At 37.9% G+C, this 18,122-nt stretch overlaps 1 protein-coding gene and 1 pseudogene across 2 annotated transcripts in view; one reads left to right on the top strand and one right to left on the bottom strand.

Moving 5' to 3' along the window:
* The first annotated feature begins 4,736 nt into the window (after window positions 1-4,736).
* VPS45 (vacuolar protein sorting 45 homolog) overlaps window positions 4,737-18,122 on the top strand; it is a 69,107-nt gene continuing 55,721 nt past the window's right edge. For both annotated transcript variants that reach the window (XM_059138135.1, XM_059138134.1), the window contains exons 1-7: window positions 4,737-4,948; window positions 5,597-5,731; window positions 8,856-8,916; window positions 12,688-12,767; window positions 13,865-13,933; window positions 14,055-14,192; window positions 15,490-15,600. In XM_059138135.1, the coding sequence (XP_058994118.1) occupies window positions 4,856-4,948; window positions 5,597-5,731; window positions 8,856-8,916; window positions 12,688-12,767; window positions 13,865-13,933; window positions 14,055-14,192; window positions 15,490-15,600 (687 nt within the window). In that variant the 5' untranslated portion in view covers window positions 4,737-4,855. The remainder of the gene's footprint in view (window positions 4,949-5,596; window positions 5,732-8,855; window positions 8,917-12,687; window positions 12,768-13,864; window positions 13,934-14,054; window positions 14,193-15,489; window positions 15,601-18,122) is intronic.
* Window positions 16,183-16,571, bottom strand: LOC131809850 (large ribosomal subunit protein eL33-like; annotated as a pseudogene).

Below are 18,122 nucleotides of genomic sequence, written 5' to 3'. Positions count from 1 at the left end.
ATACAAACCACCTCACCTTTCTCATATTTGGGGTTCATTATGAACAGGACCTCAATTAACCACAAAAAGTTCAAATGTGTAGAGATAAAATTACAACCTGAAATGATCTGCAAAAATTATTGGGAGATTGGATAAGACCTAAAATTGGAATTCCCACTTAACGCTTTGCAGCATCTGTTTGCCTCTCTGAAGGGAGATCCTAATTTAAACAGCCTTAGGACCCTATGAAAAGAGGCCTTAAAAGAATTACGGTTTGTCGAAACCCAAATTCAGTCAATGCAGACGGATAAAGTCCAACCTAAAATACCCTTATATCTTACTTTTCATACCCCACATACACCCACCAGATTAATTATACAGGAAGAACTAATCATAGAATGGATTTTTCTTCTAAATAATACTGTTAACACATTCACTATTTACATAGACCATATTGGTAGCATTATTCAATTAGGAAGAAAAAGAACTTGCCAAATACAGGGATATACGATCCAAAGGTTATTGTTCCACCTTTAAATAAGACACAAATTGAAACAGAATTCCAGAATAATTTAAATTGGCAAATTGCCCTCAGTGGCTTTACTGGAAACACTTCTTCTCATTATCGCTCTTTACTTATTGTTTCTTTTTTAAAACGTAATGCTTTTCTCCTTCCTAAAACTGCTTCTAAAAATCCAATAACTGATGCCCCTACTTATTTTTCTGATGGCTCTGTCAAAGGCAAAGCCTGTTAACTATGATCCTACCTCAAAAATCATATTTACTACAAGTCTTTCAGCACAGAAGTCAGAATTAATGACAGTTACTGCATTATTTCATGTTTCTTCTGCATTTAATCTGTTACCTGATGCTTTATACACAGTGTATGTTTTATAGCATATAGAAACTGCTACTGTTTCTACATCTGATGTACTATGATGGCTCATCACAGTAGCTGTAAGTCTTCGGGGATGTTACACACAAATAACTTCACTTACTGGGCTCATATCCCTAATCCTCTCCTGCTCTGTCCAGTAAAATGGGGAGACGATATAATACCAATTTATTTGAATGCCTCAAAATGGGTACCTGGAATTTTGGATCCTAGATTGCCATTATTGCCCCAAGAGGAGAGCACAAACATTAAACTTACCTTGGGATACTGAAGCAGACCAATATGTATGGCAATCATTCCAGTTGCCTTATCCTTGATGATCAAAGATGGTTGTGACCTCTCCTACTAACAGTGGTCCAATTACATTTACTCTTCATTAAAGGATTCTAAGGTCCTAGCTATAGCATAGCAGCAACCACCCCCTCCCCTGGACCCAATGCAGACTGACACAGATGTGGTCTGATGAGGGAATCTTTACCAGAGGATTGTCGAGCTTCTTACCCCAGGGTCCTTATTAATAACCTGCGGAATTGTATGGGACTGGTCCCCTTAAGGGATGGCAGTCACCAAATGCAGACCCTATTTCTCTCAACAGAATTTAAAATGACAAGTTTTTGAACACCTCATCTTACCACAAACCTTAACTTGGGGGGATGCACCTCTGGTCTGGCATGGGCAAGGACTTTTGGCGCCATCCCGTTTTGCTGATTATCATAAAAGACAATAATTTATGGAAGGTCATCACCACTTTAAGTCACCTTAGAGTCTGGAACGGCTCTTATATTTATCAGTCCAGTAGCTACGCATTCATCTTTTTTCTGGTGAGAAGAATGGGTAAGAGCATGTGTTAGAGATCCCTATGTTTTTTGTCATTGAAAAATTACTTTCGAGCATAACAAAAGAGAAATAAACTGTCCCAAATGTAAAATGTTCACCTGTGTGAATAAGAATGTTTACACAGACAATTCCATTATTCTCTAAGGTAGAAGAATAAGCATCCAGTTACCAGTGAAACCCCTGTGTTTGGGAAAGCTCTCCAGGTAGGCATGTACTTTTAACAGTTTTGAAGGCCTGGGTGTGTAGAACAAAAACGTATCTCGGGCTGTTTATAGCAGCTATTTTAGGAATTAGAGACATTACTGCTATGGCTACCACTGCAGGAATGGCCTTGCATCAGACTGTACAAACCACACAGTTTGTACAAAAGTGGCATGAGAATGCTAGCAAAGCTTGGAATCAACAATCATTGATCAAGGATTAGATGTAAGAATCTCTGATTTAGAATCAGCCATAATGTATATGGGGGGATGGTTTTCAAAATACAAAGCTTAAGGGCACCTGGGTGGCTCAGTGGGTTAAAGCCTCTGCTTTCGGCTCAGGTCATGATCCCAGAGTCCTGGGATCCAGCCCAGCATCAGGCTCTCTGCTCAATAGGGAGCCTGCTTCCCTTCCTCTCTCTCTGCTTGCTTCTCATCTCCGTCTGTCAAATAAATAAATAAAATCTTAAAAAAAAAAAAAACAACACTTAGGCTCCACCTTTCCTGTGACTGGAGTATTTATTTCTTCCTTCTGTGTTACTCCCTATGCCTAAAACGAATCAGAAATATCAGGGAACAAGATCTGCTGTCATATTACCCATCATTATGCCAGTAATTTAACTTTAGATTTAAAACAGCTTCAAGATACTATTCAAGGCATTACTCACTCATCTTTACAATCAGTTCCAGGCATGAGTTTTGCACAAAGTATTGATGATAATCTGTCTCATCTAAACCCTTTGGATCAGACCAACTGTGGTCTTGGCCTTATAGGTGGAATGATTATTCTGTTTATTGCTTTAATCTTTTTATGTTTAGTCCTCAGAAGTGCACAAAAATCCTTCCAACGACCAATGGATCGGGAGGTTGAAAAACCGACTCTTCAGCTTCTGCACAAGCTAAAAGGGAGAAATGTAACTATCCCTCAGGACAGTGTATAACTTAAAATATAAGAAATTGTGCCAGTCACGCAAGCATGCTTAAGTATAACCTTAAGAAAAACACGCACTAGCAACAGGCCTCTGGGGGAGAGGATGATTTATGGCTTGGAAGCCAAGCAGCCCTGGGGAACCCTGGCCCCCTCAGGGTGGAAGGCCGCCTGCTGCTTCCTGTGCTCGTCGTCTCCTCTGCCTCAGAAGTAGCCTGCAGTTAATCAAGATAATCCCTTTAAATGTGCTTGCTCAACTCTCTTCTATACTGTTTGACCAGGCATAGCTTGCTTTTCTTGCTTATCTATAAGACAAATCAACATAACACATTCCTTGTTTATCTACAAGACAAGGTTAATGTATAACCTTCAGCTCCTTTGCTGTTTATCTTCTATAGAATAAATACAGGACTGCAGAGGAGTTCAGGTGGTGGACCCCTGCTCCCTTTCTCTTGTAGCTGACTTGTTCGTGCCTCATTCTTTTGTGTGGTTGGGAAGCCAAAATAAGACTTCTTTTTCAAAATATAATTCAAAAATTGATAAAAAAGACCAGTGCATCCCTTTCTCACTGTCTCTTCAAAAATCTTTTTAAAAGCCCAATGGGAAGTTTTATTTACACGGTAGAAAAATTGAAAACATTTTTCACAATTTCAGAGGTGATGAAATGACAATATTTTATTTGGCTTCTGAGCTCCCTTAAAGGATTTGATACCTGCATAAAACATTTTATAATCTTGATAGCCAGACTAATGTTAACGTGCTCTCGGTTTAGTTTTAACTGTATACTTCTTAAAACATAATAGAACGACTGATTGGTAATGTTGAATCTATTGATATAAGTGACCCCAACAAACACTGGTCATTATTTAGTGGAAACATTTACAAGCAATTAACAGTTGCTAATGCCCTGCAGTTGTCTCTTTCTCTGATTTTTCAATTCCCTAATATTTTCCCCCCTTTTCGAGAAATGGCATAATGGAGAGAAGACGCTCGGGGTACGAAACACAAATGCAGACATTTAAACATTGATGGCTTTAAGATTCATTTTGTGGTCAGGTTTTTGTTTCTTAAAATTTGTGAGTTTTCCCTTAAAATCCTCACGCTACATTGCTTTAGCCCCACCGGATACGTGCCCCCTACCCATTTCCGACTTAACTGGGCTCCTGCCCCCAGTTTCAGGGCCCCGGGTCCCTCGCACCAGCTCAGCAGGACCCCGCAGAGTCCAGTAGCCCAGAGCGCCAAACCCGGGGTCCCTCGCGCGCCCCGCGAGTACCCGCAGCGGACTCTGCTCCCGGCCCTCGGGGTGGGAGGTAGGGGTGGATCAGAGGCCGCTCCCAAAACATCCTTAAGGGCATTCCCTTTGTTCGTTCATTCAACAAATACTCGGATTCGCCTGCCCCTCAGTCTTCAAAAAACCAATTCGGGCCTCGGTTTGCAGGAGTACCGTCTTCGCCTTGTTAACGACACGATGAAGCCGGGGAGGACGAATCTCGGCCATTACTTAGCAAATACCTTCCCAAGCGGCCGGGAGCATTGCGCCAGCTCTTCTCCCTTAATCCTTCACTTAATAGCAAACAGTGACCACCGCTGCACTCTGCGGTTTTTGCCTCCAAGTCGGCCTTACGCCAAATTCCTCCACGACGCGAGCGGTTACCCTCTCTCCAAGCCAGCAGGAGAGACTTCCGGGGGCAGCCGGGGCACCCCGGACTCACGGCCCGCCGTGGTCTGGATCCAGGCCTCAAACAGCTCCAGGCTGGAGGTGGGGAGAGAATCACTTCCGAGAGCGGCGACCCAGGGGTTCTCAGCGGGATTTTTCCATTCAGGCGGGAGGCTCCGTCTACCGCCTAGCGCAGCGGAACTACAACTCCCAGCATCGTAGTAGCTGCCCGGACTTCCGGAAGCCAAGGCCCGGCGGGGAGGAAGCAGCCGAGACCCGGCCAAAGGGGCCGGGTGTTAATTTAGCACGAAAAAAGGGGGCGGGAAGGGCTGTAGGGGTTAGCCTGTCAGTTCGCGGCCATGAACGTGGTTTTTGCTGTGAAGCAGTACGTTTCCAAAATGATAGAGGACAGCGGACCGGGTATGAAAGTACTTCTCATGGATAAAGAAACGGTGAGTTTGCTTTTGCTCAGTATTTGTGAGGGAGCTCGCTCGCTCTCTTGTAACAGCTACTCCCACTCCGCTGTAGGATTTAGTGTTTAAAGGTTTTGAAGCGAGGGTCAGTTCTGTGTGGAACTAAAAGGTGGTAATAAAGCTTGTCTGGTGGTTTGAAGTGTAAATAGCTGTAACTACCACCAGAGATTTCTTCATCTACCCGAAACAATTTATTGGAATCAGAAGTCCTTTCCTAAATGTCTCTGCCAAGGAATAATATGTGAGACAGGACACTTGGAAGAATTTTATTTCCAAGTGTCTGTTTTATTTCCGTTCTGTTTTTAAAATAAAGCTGTTAATGCTCAAGCCGAGATGACAGGTTATTATTTGTTGGTCACAGAATTATTATTATTATTTTTTAAATCACACTCTAAGGTGATGGGAAAAAATTTTTTTTAATTTATGGATTGTCTGTGTTGAGAGAGAACATGTTTTTCATTCTGGTACATTACCTACATGTTTTGGGTGTTCAGTAAATGTTCCTACATGTTAGTATTTGCCTTATCCAGCCAATTATTAATGGGAAAAAAATTAAGTCTTAGGTGTTGCTGCTTGTTTATATTATTTTGACTAGCATAATGATTAGTTAATTCTTCTTCTTTACAGACTGGCATAGTGAGTATGGTATACACACAATCAGAGATTCTTCAGAAGGAAGTGTACCTTTTTGAACGCATTGATTCTCAAAATCGAGAGGTCATGAAACACCTGAAAGCAATTTGTTTTCTTCGCCCTACGAAGGTACTGAGCTGTCATTTGCCCAGGCAAACACAGAGCACCCTGATATGATAGCATTAAGAAAGCAAAATAAATTTGTATTATCGTTTGTGGCATCGTAATTAACCTGGTTCATCAGAGTTATAATCTTGACTCTCCTGCTTTCCACATCTCCGTTTACTCCTTAAAATCAGTTTTTCCTCCAAGATGCCTTTTGGGTTCCCAGCTACTTCCTAGACCACTAACTAGCCTAGCAGAGACCCACTTCACTTATTTCTGGATTAACCTCCATACCCATCACACAGAACACCATTGCCACTTAATCTTATATACTTATGTACCTACACCAATATCTCGAGTCTGTATCATTTTATTCATGTCTATGCACAGGAAGATATATATAATGGCTCAATTTTACTTCCATGATTAAATCAATATTTAGTAGCCCAGCCCTCAGATCCCTCCTTTAGCTGGTTTGGCCTGCTCTTATGTATCCAGCCTCCTGTGTCCAATCTCTGCTCCTCCACTCTTGCCAACTAGGCCTTTTTATCATCCTTCTATATGCTCATTCCTCTTCTCTATTTGTTCTCTTCCCCTAATTAAAGGTTCTTTAGCCTTCTGTCCATTTTCATCCATCATCTTCTAAATCTAGATTGAGTCCTCCTATAAAACTCCTATAGTATTTCAACCTTATTTTGTATATTACCTTTATATACATGATCTTTAACTCCAGTGCACTCTTTTACCATGCTTGTATATTATGTACTTTCTGAAATATAAATGCCATGTCCTGTCATGTCAACCCCACTTGAAATCCTTGAATGACTTGTATTTATGCTAAAGGCAAAACTCTTTAATTATGGTTCTGTGTGGTCTGGTTCCTGTCATTCCTACAGCCTCATTTCAAACCACTGCCCCTTTTGCTCTTGGACACATTAATCTTTCAGTTCACTTGATTCCATCATGCCACAGGACCTTTGCACAGGCTTTTCCCTCTGCTTGGAACTTCTTTACTTCCTCTAGCAGATCTTCCCTGGTTTTGCTGACCAAGTCAAACCCTCCTATTGGTAGCACTTTACAGCACCATCTTCTTCTCCCTTTTGCTTGTCGTAGTTGAAATTGTATATGGTTTGATCAATATTGGTCTCACTTACCAGCAGTAAGCTCCATGAGAATAGAAATGGTATCTGGTTGGTTTGGGGTTTTTTTCCACACTATTATGTCTCCAGTGCCTGCTACATGGTGGACCTTGATAAATAGTTCCTAAATTAATGAATATGTTAATACTGTGTTATAGTCATTTCCAGTTGTTTCATATTTGTAGCTCATGAAATTTTGGTGCTGAGAGGGATCTTAGAGATCATCTGGTCCATCATTTCCTAAGATTTTTAATTAGAGAACCTCTTTATACATATATAGATAGATAACACTCTCTGAAAATAAAAATGTCAGGTTTGTTTTTAAAGATTTTATTTGTTTATTTGAGAGAGAACACAAGCAGAAGCAGGGTAAGGCGCAGAGAGAGAGGGAGAAGGCTCCCTGCTGAGCAGGGAGTCCAATGCAGGGCTTGATCCCAGGCCGCTGGCCCCTGGGATCCTAACCTGAGCCAAAGGTAGACACTTAACCAGCTGAGCCACCCAGGTGCCCTACTAAAACTGTGTTCTTAAAAATGACTTTTCTTTGGGGTGCCTGAGTGGCTCAGTTGGTTAAGCAACTGCCTTTAGCTCAGGTCCTGATCCCAGGGTCCTGGGATCACGTCCTGCATTAGGCTCCCTGCTCAGCAAGGAGCAGGCCCCCCTGTTTGTGTTCTCTTTCTCTGTGTCAAATAAATAAATACTAAAGAAATAAAAATGACTTTTCTTTAATATTATGTTGTAAAGTTCATTTTAATGTATTTTTAAATGTGAATGAGTTTTCAAAACCTTTTCCCATTTAATAGGCATTAATAGGCAATGTGCATTTCTTATATTACTTTTAGTTCTTTAAGTAAATGTATGATTTTTTAAATATTCAAAACTGTATTGCATATCATGTTTAGACTAGGGACCAAATTCATGTTGAAGTTTAACTGTGTTAATAGTATCAAAAATAGATAAAACCTGCATTATGATCTTGTGTAATTGGAATTCTTATGTTTTGGCCATATAAAAATCAACTTTTTACTTCTAAATTTCATATTTTACCTTTTTTTTAAGATATATTCATTTTATTTGCAAGAGAGAGAGAAAAACTCTTTCTGGGGGGAAGGGGCAAAGGGAGAGGGAGAAAAAGAATCCCAGGCAGACTCCTCGCTGAGTGTAGAGCCTGACACCAGGCTTGATCTCATGACCCATGAGATTGACCTGAGCCAAAATCACAAGTCAGTTGTTTAACTGAATGAGCCACCCAGGTGCCCCCACATTTTGTTTTTAAATCTTAGCCTACTGTTGAAAATACTTCACAAACATTACAGTTGTGCAGTCTTAGGTCCCAGTAAGTTAAAAGTCAAAGTGAATGCAATTAAGTGTATTTTCTCTCTCTCTTTTTTTTAATATATTTTTTAATTTATTTGACAGACAGAGATCACAAGTAGGCAGAGAGGCAGGCAGAAAGAGAGAGGAGGAGGAAGGCTCCCTGCTGAGCAGAGAGCCCAACGTGGGGCTCAATCCCAGGACCCTGAGATCATAACCTGAGCTGAAGGCAGAGGCTTTAACCCACTGAGCCACCCAGGCGCCCCAAGTGTATTTTCTCTTGAATGCTGGTTTTTAAAGAACTAGATACGTTTTGATATTCTATCTAAGAACTTTGATTAGATGAATAATTTATAGACATAATTTATAATTTATAATTTATTATAAGCAGCCTGAGGCAAATATACAGAATTATTATTAGTTTTATGTTATACTTCAACATTTGTATTTTTAATACTTTGAAATCTTAATTTGGCCACGATGATGCAGTTCATTAATATTACAGATGATTACAGATCATTATTTAACATAACTCTGTTTCACTTCCAGCCCTTATCCCTGCAACATACACTGAAATCTAGACTTCACACTCAGTAGATTCTCAGTAAATACTTAAATTAATCAATGAACAATATTTATTATTTTTTCAGTTAAACAGTTCTCACATATTATTTGTTTATTTGTTGTTTCCTTTCTAGGAGAATGTGGGTTATCTGATTCAAGAGCTCCGGAGACCAAAATACAGTATATATTTTATTTGTAAGTATATTATTTCACTTATTCCATCATGTAACTGTATCCTAGCTAATTTGTTCTGTTGGACACTTCATATCGTTAATAAAGTAACTGAATCAGTCACTATATGAGTCTGATTTTTTTATATCCTTTCCAAGTACTAAAAGTCCTGTAACCAACCAATATGCTGTTTTAGAGAGCTAAGTGGGATTTTTTTCATCATTGACTGATTAGGTAAAAATTACTTCTTAAGTTTTACTTTGCCTATCAGTATTCTTTATGAGTCAAAATTACAAGTAGCCAAATTTCACATCCCACCTCTGCAAATACAAAACAAAGCAAAAAGTGTATACTTATTCCTGTTTTATACTTTTATGAACTGAGGCATAGAAGCTGATTTCTTTATGTGGAGGAGGATATGCTTGAGTTTGTTGGAAAAGCAGAGATTTACTTTACATTATACCAGATGAAAACATACCACTTCTCTTTGCTACTTTATGTAATACTTAAAAGTACAAGTCATCCAGTAGGTATCTCTTATGTACATAACTTTTGGTTGGGGGGGGGGAGACAGAGTCCTGGAAATAAATTAGGTTTGTGGTTACTGTACATTTTATATGATTTTTTTTTCGATGTAACACATTCTGCTTTGGAAGTTACATCCATTCTCCTCTAGATGTCATTATTGATCTTCATGGATGAGTAAGTCTAGTTTATTTGGTGCCATTTCCAAAACCAAGGATAAACCTTAACTCTCAGTATGTAGGACATTGTAAAATTTTAAAGCTTACTTGAAGGCTTTGGAGTTTTAGGGTTTAGATTATACTCTAAAATGTACTTACTTTCTACACTATATGCTACAATTAAATAATAGTTCCAAAAATTAACCTTTGTGATAAGACAGTATTTTATAAAGAACTTTCTCATATAATTATTTCATTCAGCCCTTACAACAACCTCAAGAGGTAAAAATTGGCAATTTAATTATTTTCTGCCACCCTGGTGGTGGTGTTATTGTTTTTCTTTTGGCTAATAGTCACAGGCTTAGTTTTATAATTTAACTTTTTATTTTGAGGCAATTTGTAGATTCATATATAGTTGCAAGAAATAATACAGAGATCCCATTTATTCTTAAACCCATTTCCCCCACTGTAGCATCTCACATAACTATAGTACAATACCACATCCAGGATATTGACATTGATACAGTTAGGATACAAAACATTTCCATCTCCATAAAGATCTCTCACATTGCCCTTTTATACCAGATGCACTTCCCTCCCTCCCAACCTCATTATGAGCCCCTAGCAACCACTACTCTGTTCTCTATTTCTATAATTTTGTCATTTCAAGAATATTACATAAATGGAATTATATAGTATATAACCTGTTGGGATTGGCTTTTTTCACTTAGCATTCTTGAGTTTCATCGAGGTTGTGACATATATCAATAGTTCATTACTTTTTATAACAGAGCGGTATTCCGTGGTTATATGTGGTTATACCAAAATTTGTTTAGCTACCCATTGGAGGATATCTGAGTTGTTTTCAGGTTTGGTTACTACAGATAAAGCTTCTATAAACATTTGTGTATAGGTTTTTGTGTGAACATGAGTCTTCATTTCTTTGTAGTACATAATGTCCAGGAGAGCAAGAGAGCAGTTGCTGGGTCATATGGTAGTTCCGTGTTTTAAGAAGCTGCTAAATGTTTTCCAGAGTGACCATACCATTTTACTTTCCACTAGCAATGTACAGGTGATCCAGTTTCTTTGTATCCTTATGATCACTTGGTGTTGCACTTATTTTTTATTTTAGCCTTTCTATTAAGTGTGTAGTCATTACAGTATTTTTAGTTGGTCACAAGCTAGATACTTAGGAAAGTGTAGAAACTTCTACTTAGAGATGTGTGTGTATGTGTATGTACACACACATATGAATATATGAGAGATTCCCTGTACTGTCAAATTTAAGTAGACATACAATGGAATCACTTCTTGTACTGAGTCTCTCAGTTTAAAATTGAGTAGGTCATGAAATGAAAGTCTCCTTCTTTGAGGCAGCAGTTAAAATTAGTAACCAATAACATGATGTCTTTTCTTCTGGTTCTAAAGGTTGTTTGATTTGCACTGTGAATCTGTGAAGTAGAAGAAATAAAGTAGCACTAAAGCCTAGGAAAAACAGGCTCTTGGGACTTGGGTAAAGCAATCAATTTCACAATTTTATTTGATTAAAATAAACTAAATGAGTTTTTATGTAGTGATTACATTCATTACAAACTTTCAACACAATTTATATCAACACTGAATTGGCCTTCTCACCTAACTTTTTTATAATTTCATTTTTATATTTCTGTGTCTACTAAATATGTTGTTTAATCGGTTCCTCCCTTCCTTTATTTAAAAAACAAAAACAAAAACAAAAAACCTCTCTTATGGAAGTCTTCAAATATATACAAATGGTGTAATAAATCCCAGTGTACCCACCACCCAGTTTGAAAAGTTGCTTTGCCCATGGTCTGTCTTGTTATACTACTGCCTATTCCCCTACCAGTGTTATTTTGAAGGACATCTAAGGCATCATATGAGTTCATCCCTAAATATTTCAGTATGCATCTCTAAAAGATAAGGACTTATTTTACAAAATACCATTATTAATAAAAAATAAAATCCATTATTATACTTATCAAAATAATGAAAAATAATTCCTATTTTCAAATACTCAGTGTTCAAATTTCAGATTCTCTTACAGTTTTTTTTCCCACTGTTTTTGTATTCGAATTATGATCATAAGATCCACACATTGCTGTTAATTGATACGTTGTTTAAGTTTCTTTAATCGTCTATAGGTGTTTTCTCTCTCTCTTTCTCTCTCTCTCTCTCCAGTGCTACATTGTACTGTTATAGTATCTCACAGTCTGGGTTTTGCTAATTGCATCCTGATAGGGTACTTAAACGTATTCTTTGCATTTTAAAATATTCCTGGGTCACCTGGTTGGTGCAATTAGTTAAGCATTGACTCTTGGTTTCAGCTTAGGTCACAGTCTCAGGGTCATGGGACCAGGCCCCATATCGGGCTTTGTGCTCAGTGTGAAGTCTGCTTCAGATTCTCTATCCTTCTCCCTCTGTCCCTCCCACCTGTGCATCCTCCCTCTCTCCCTAAATAAATAAATCTTATAAATAAATACACAAATAAATAAATAAAATATTCCTCTGCACTTTAGTTCTGTAGATTGGTACTTGGATATAGAAGCTTAATTAGATTTAGATTTTAGTTCTTGGCAAGAATATTTCATAGTCAGTGCTGTGTGCTTTCACTGATTGTCTCTTATTGTGATATTAGTATCAGTTGATGCTCAATACCTAGGTCCATCCATTGATCCATTAGTGGTTGATAAAAATGAAGATGTTTTAATTCTGTCATGATCATTCCTTCTTTGTTTTTTAGCTGGAATATTTCCATAAGGAGAAATTTCTCCTCATCTACTATTTGGTTACCTGTGGTATAGTTTGTATTTAAAAGAATAAAAACTCACTTCTTTTCCCTTTATTTGCTATTTTCAGTAAAATTACTTGGTTTCCTGGCATCCTCCAATGCCTCCATGGTGGTCTTCTTTTGAAGTATTATGAATTTATGGATTTGAATATATTTGTGCTACTCATTTCAGTTCAAAGGTGTTCGACTGTGACATATACCACAATGTATACCAAACTTCACTTAATCATTAGGCTCTTTTATGTCTAATTGGAGCAAAAGTGATCTCCTTTGAGTCAGACATAACTCATATGTCTGCTTCAGATTTCAGTAATGTGATCAGCAAGAGTGATGTGAAGTCATTAGCTGAAGCTGATGAACAGGAAGTTGTGGCTGAGGTTCAGGTAAATGTATTGATCCTCTAACACATCTCTTATATTGGCCCTTTTTAAAGATTTGACTCTAACATAAGAAAGGTGCTGTCTCAAAAGAAGGGAGATTATTGATCAGACATTATAAATGTGCATTGCACCGAACTATACTCAGAAAGTTTGTAAGAGGTATCAAATTAAGGGGGAACAAAATTAAAGGAGTCAGTGGGAGTAAGGTGATTGGACTGGTACTGGATCCTACTGAATGGGTAGAGAGAGTTTCACAGGGTTGGAAACAGAGTCAGATATATTCTGTGCTAGCTTTTTTTTTTTCCCCCCATGCGAGTTTTTGAACCACATTATAAGAATGTTCATCTTCAGGGCTATGTCTGATTGGAAAAGAACAGGAAGTAAAGGATGTGAATGAGGTTTGTTAAAGTTCTGTTTGTGATTATCTTGCTCTGGGAAGTAAAAAGTAGACTTTTGTTGTTAGGTTAAAACTTGGTAACTCCTAAATATTCTGCATGCTATATAATATATCACATCAGAACATGTCATGTTACCTTTTACTTTAATGCTTTAATGTTCTTGAATACATTTATCACCTCATAAATGATAGAAGAATAGAATAGGACAGCAAATAAACAAGATTTGGATTTTCAAAAGGATGTACTAAGTCATAAATGAATAATAATAATAATAAAAGGAATGACCTATTTTAAAACATATTTTCCCTCATGTTAATACACTGTACAAAAAAAAGAATAGACTGAACAATGAAGTTCTTTTTCATCTATGTGTAACATTGTATATCCTATAGCAGTGTCTTATTTTTACTAATTGGTAAGTGTACACAGAGGTCTCCAGAAATGTAGTGTACACACTTCTACAACTTTTTTTTTAGAAGATTTATTATTATTATTATTGCTGCCCTTTTATAATTATTTTATTCCCCCACATTGACTATTACTAGACAGTTACTAATTGATCAGTTTTTTTTATCTCTTTTATACCTGCATTTCCTCAAATTTGATTATACGACATAGTATCATATCACATATGAAAATATTGCTGTATGATACAGTTGGAATATATGAAATAACTGACTAATCTTGGTGCTTTGTTTGCAGGAATTTTATGGTGATTATATTGCTGTGAATCCACATTTGTTTTCCCTCAATATCTTGGGTTGCTGCCAGGTATGGAAGAAAAGGATAAAAAAATAAGTTTATTTATCAGGTGGGAGTTAATTCAGCAAGTAATTGGACTTGTAAGAAAAAATTCAAATATTTTCTCTGAATATGCATTTTTAACAAAAAGGGTCGAAATTGGGATCCAGCCCAGCTATCCAGAACAACTCAAGGACTGACAGCTCTCCTTTTATCTCTGAAGAAATGTCCCATGATTCGTTACCAACTTTCATCAGAGGCAGCAAAGAGACTTGCAGAATGTGTTAAGGTATGGCTTTCCCTATCCCCAGTTCCAAAGCATCAAGACCATTCACTTCCTTATATTTCAGAAACTACAGCAATATTTTTTCTACAACCAAGGAGGTGATGTGTTAAGTTTACTGGCAAAGAGGTAGATCTTTGTAATAAAAAAAGCAACAGACTAGGGCTAAAATTTTTGGACTTAACTCAAGAAACATTTGCAAGCTAAATAAGCTAAATAGTTACTTTGATCCAGTTAAGCCATTTGTAAAGTAGAGTTTTAAATCCTAACCTCTTAAACAACATGATGCCAAACTTTTTTAAGCCTTTGAATCCTTTTTGGAAGGTGTAAAGAACTATTGTTAAATGTGTTTTTTATGTATTAATTTTCTGTCTATCAGTATGGAGTTTTCTCAAAAAGTTGAAAATAGAGCTACTCTATGATCCAGCAATTGCACTACTGGGTATTTACCCCAAAGGTACAAATGTAGTGATCTAAAGGGGCACATGCACCCCAATGTTTATAACAGCAATGCCCACAAAAGCCAAACTATGGAAAGAGCCCAGTTGCCCACAAACAGATGAATGGATAAAGAAGATGTGGTATATGTATATTATTTGTATATTTTTTATATATATATATATATATAAAATACATACAGGGGCGCCTAGGTGGCTCAGTGGGTTAAAGCCTCTGCCTTCGGCTTGGGTCATGACCCCAGGTTCTGGGATCGAGCCCCACATCAGGCTCTCTGCTCAGCGGGGAGCCTGCTTCCTTCCTTCCTCTCTGCCTGCCTCTCTGCCTATTTGTGATCTCTTGTCTGTCAAATAAATAAATAAAATCTTAAAAAAGAAAAAGATACATACATACACATAATGGAGTATTATGCAGCCATCAAAATGAAATCTTGCCATTTGCAATAACATGGATGGCACCAGAAGGTATTATGTTAAGTGAAATTAGAGAAAGACAGTTATCATATGATCTCACTGATATGTAGAATTTGAGAAATAAGGCAGAGGATCATAGGGGAAGAGTTAAAAATGAAACAAAATGAAACCAGAGAGGGAGGTAAACCATAAAAGACTCTTAATCTCAGGCACACTGAGGGTTGCTGGAGTGGAGGGGGGTGGGAGGGGGTGGCTGGGTGATGGACATTGGGGAGAGTATGTGCTATGATGAGTGTTGTGAATTGTGTAAGACTGATGAATCACAGACCTGTACCTCTGGGGCAAATAATACATTATATGTTAATTTTAAAAAAAGATTTCTGTTTATATTACCAACTAATTGGTTGACAAAACCGTCTTTCTCTCATCCACAGCAAGTGATAACTAAAGAATATGAACTGTTTGAATTCCGGCGGACAGAGGTTCCTCCATTGCTGCTTATTTTAGATCGTTGTGATGATGCCATCACCCCGTTGCTAAACCAGGTGCAGAACCCTTTATTAGCATAATAGAAGCATGATTTCAAGTGGTATTCATCAAAATGCAGATGTGGAAGTAAACAGAATGGTCCATGTACTTGCCTCTTTATTTTCAGTTTTGTGGGGTTTTTTTGCCTTGTGTTTCCTGGTCGTTTGGTATCCCTATTCTTCCAGCCACAGTCATCTTTGGTTCTTTCTTCTGCCTCATCTTTCCCGTCTCCTTCTGCCACCACCTTCACCCCAATCAAGACAACTTCTAGATTCTGTAGCTTCTCCTTTTACAGTGTTTATCTGTAGTTTTCCATTCTTACTGCCAGTACCTTTGTATAGACCCTAATCTCTTAAAAGAATACTGAAATAGTCATTTACCCATTCCTCACTTTTAATTTTTATTTTATTTTATTTTTAAAGTTTTGTTTGTTTGTTTGTTTGACAGAGCACAAGCAGGGGGAGCAGCAAGCAGAGGGAGAGGGAGAAGCAGGCTCCCCACCGAGCAAAAAGCCTGATGCAGGGTTTGATTCCAGTACCCTGGGATAATGACCCGAGCCGAAAGCAGACACTTAACCAACTGAGCCACCCAGGCACCCCTTATTTTATTTTTTTATACAAGATCAAATCTACACTTTTATTTATTGACTTTTCAATAAGTTTAAATCCTTGAGAGTATAGCATTGTATGGATTCTATGTCCAGTGGCCTTAGCATGAAGGTTGCTTAAGAATTTGACGTGAGTCATGCCACTGTTCCCATGATTATGAGTCACCTTCTCCATATTACTCTGGTTTTGCTCAGTTTGCCACCAGGAGTCACTGTGTTATTCTTTGCTTTGTACACATAAGCACATCTCTTGCCTAGATAGAACTTAGTTTCATCTTGAGCATGAACACCTTCAATTTTAAAAGTTGTATGCTCCCTGTGGTTCTGGAGATCCTGCTTATACCCAGCAAAAATGGCCTTATACCATAGCCGTCCAGGCATATTTATTATTTTAGGAGTCCTGTTCCCAGCAGACCTCTACAGGCTCCAAGATGGCTGAAACAGGCCTTGATTCCCCTCTTTTAATTTCTTTCTATTCTAATAGATTTCATAGACACAATGCTGTTAAATCATTTTTCCTAAAGAACAGTTCTGATCTTACTACTCCTGGCTTAAAAATCTTCATTGGTTCCCATTTGCCTACTAGCTTAAATACAGATTCCTGAACTTGGCATCCAGGAGCCTTTACAATATGAGCCCAGCCTTAACCTACAGCTCACTACTGTGCAGATATGTTGTGTGGTTTCTGGTCATCATTTTATTCATGTTGTGACTTATGCCTATTAGCTAGAATGTTTCAAATATCTTCTCTCCCTATCTTCACCTATCAGTATTCTTCTTTAAAACCACTCAAAACATCTCCTTAAAGCCTTTTATTCTTTTAGTCAGACATGTTCTTTTTCCATAAAATTACTGCAGAACTTTATCTTTCTTTTGTCCTTTGCTTTATTTACCATGTTGTACCTTTGGTTGTTTTCACACAGTCCTTCACAGCAGACTCTGTCTTACTGTGTTTGTTCTTCTGCAAGTATAAGAATAGTACTTCATACAAAGTAGAGGCTTTATTAATAGTGACTTTGAATTTGTAGGGAAAGACATAGTTAATATTTCAGTTTCTTCCCAGCTTATCTTCATTTTAATGCTAGGAGAACTCTGTAGCTGTGGAGTGCAGCTTCTCTATAATAGGACAGCCTTATAGTCCTAAAATACAAAGTAATAAATGTTCACTCAAGAAGTTTTGAAAATATAAAAAAGTGGAAAGTTAAACAAATGCCTATAAATCTATTTTCTAAAGAAAAACAACCATTTATTCAACCAATTTCACTGAAGACCTATTATGTGCCAGATATTGTGTTAAGTATTGGAGGTAATGGGGTACCTGGAGGCTCAGTCAATTCAATGATTCATGATCTCTGCTCAGATCTTGACCTCAGGGTCATGAGCTCAAGCCCTGTGCTGGGCTTCATGCTGGGTGTGCAGCCTACTTAAAAAAAAAAAAAAAAAAAAGTATTGGAGGTAAAAGATTAAAAGATGCAGTCTCTATTCTCAAAGAGCTCATGATGGGGAGAGAAGTAACTGATCATTTTAATAATAGAATAAGTACTAATGGTAGAAGCATGAACAGGATGCTGTGTGGAAGCATATTTTGTTATACATACATTTTGTGTGCTCCCACAAAATTGCTTTTTTCTGAAGATATTATTTACTATTTGAGAGAAAAAGAGAGAGTGCATGTGCACACGTGCACAGCAGGGAGATTGGTCAAGACAGAGAATCTCAAGCAGACACATCGCTGAGCACCAGGGCCCTACTCTGGGCTTGATCTCACAACCCATGAGATCATGAACTGAGCGAAAACCAAGAGTCAGACACTTAACTAATGAGCCACCCAGGCGCCCCTGAAACTTGCCTTTTAAAGGATTCATTTGGCAAGTATTTTAGGAAATGAAGCACCTTCTCTTATAAGCTTAAGTTCTTTCTTAATAAATCTAG

This window comes from Mustela lutreola, chromosome 10 (assembly GCF_030435805.1).
Source record: "Mustela lutreola isolate mMusLut2 chromosome 10, mMusLut2.pri, whole genome shotgun sequence".
Classification (NCBI taxonomy): domain Eukaryota; kingdom Metazoa; phylum Chordata; class Mammalia; order Carnivora; family Mustelidae; genus Mustela; species Mustela lutreola.
Note: the sequence above shows the minus strand (reverse complement) of the source record. Positions and strands in the feature narration are given on the sequence as shown.